The following is an 803-nucleotide window of genomic DNA, read 5'->3' on the forward strand; positions in this document are numbered from 1 at the left end:
AGTAAAAACAACCCGGGGACATGTTCAAAAAAAAAAAAAAAAAAATTTGAAATGAATTTATAAGCCGTAGGAGAAAGTTTTACAGTAGAATAAAGAGAGGAAAAACGCATCCAATTTTTTCTGTGCCACTTAGCGGTAACAGTTTTGCTTACCTAATAAGAGATAAATAAAAAAGGAATTTTGAAAAAAAAAAAAAACCAAAGCATTGCGACACTTGACTCTCAAATTCATGAAAATCGCAAAGATTGTTTTTAAAGGAAATTAAAAATTTCATATGTAATGATAATAATAATAATAATAATAATAAATCTCTGGCATTATTTTCAATCCATCAGAAACCCATGATACAGTTTAACTATAATTTTTACCTAAAAGCAATGCTGCTACAATTAGCAGTTAAACACGGTCTCGTATGTTTTAAGCGGTAGCGTGGGGATGTTGATAAGCAGCAGCCGTAGCCCATGGATTGGGTGGATGATGGTGGAATGCTGAGGTCGGTGCGGGATACGAAGAAGTTGTAGAAAATTCAGGATAACTTGGATATTCACTTTTCATCTGGCCAATTATGCTGGAATAATTAGCCGCCGAATGCTGCATGTGAACGTGAGAATGTGCATGGGCGTGCGGATGATGAGAATGACTGACAGGTGACGAACCACCACCTGGTGCTGACATCGTTAGACCGTATTCAGCGGCTAGTTGAGATTCACTTTGCATTGTTAAATTTGCATAATGTTGACTGACATTTGTGGCGGTATAGGTGTTTGTATGAGAAGAAGAGGACGACGACGACGATGACGACG

At 37.4% G+C, this 803-nt stretch overlaps 1 protein-coding gene across 1 annotated transcript in view; it reads right to left on the minus strand.

Annotated features, from left to right (window-relative positions):
• Positions 1-306: 306 nt before the first annotated feature.
• Positions 307-803, minus strand: part of LOC119639281 (transcription factor btd) — a 2,513-nt gene continuing 2,016 nt past the window's right edge. The window contains exon 3 of the mRNA XM_038036576.1: positions 307-739. Coding sequence (XP_037892504.1) covers positions 418-739 — 322 coding nt within the window. The 3' untranslated portion in view covers positions 307-417. The remainder of the gene's footprint in view (positions 740-803) is intronic.

This window comes from Glossina fuscipes, unplaced genomic scaffold (genome assembly GCF_014805625.2).
Source record: "Glossina fuscipes isolate IAEA_lab_2018 unplaced genomic scaffold, Yale_Gfus_2 0, whole genome shotgun sequence".
Lineage (NCBI taxonomy): Eukaryota > Metazoa > Arthropoda > Insecta > Diptera > Glossinidae > Glossina > Glossina fuscipes.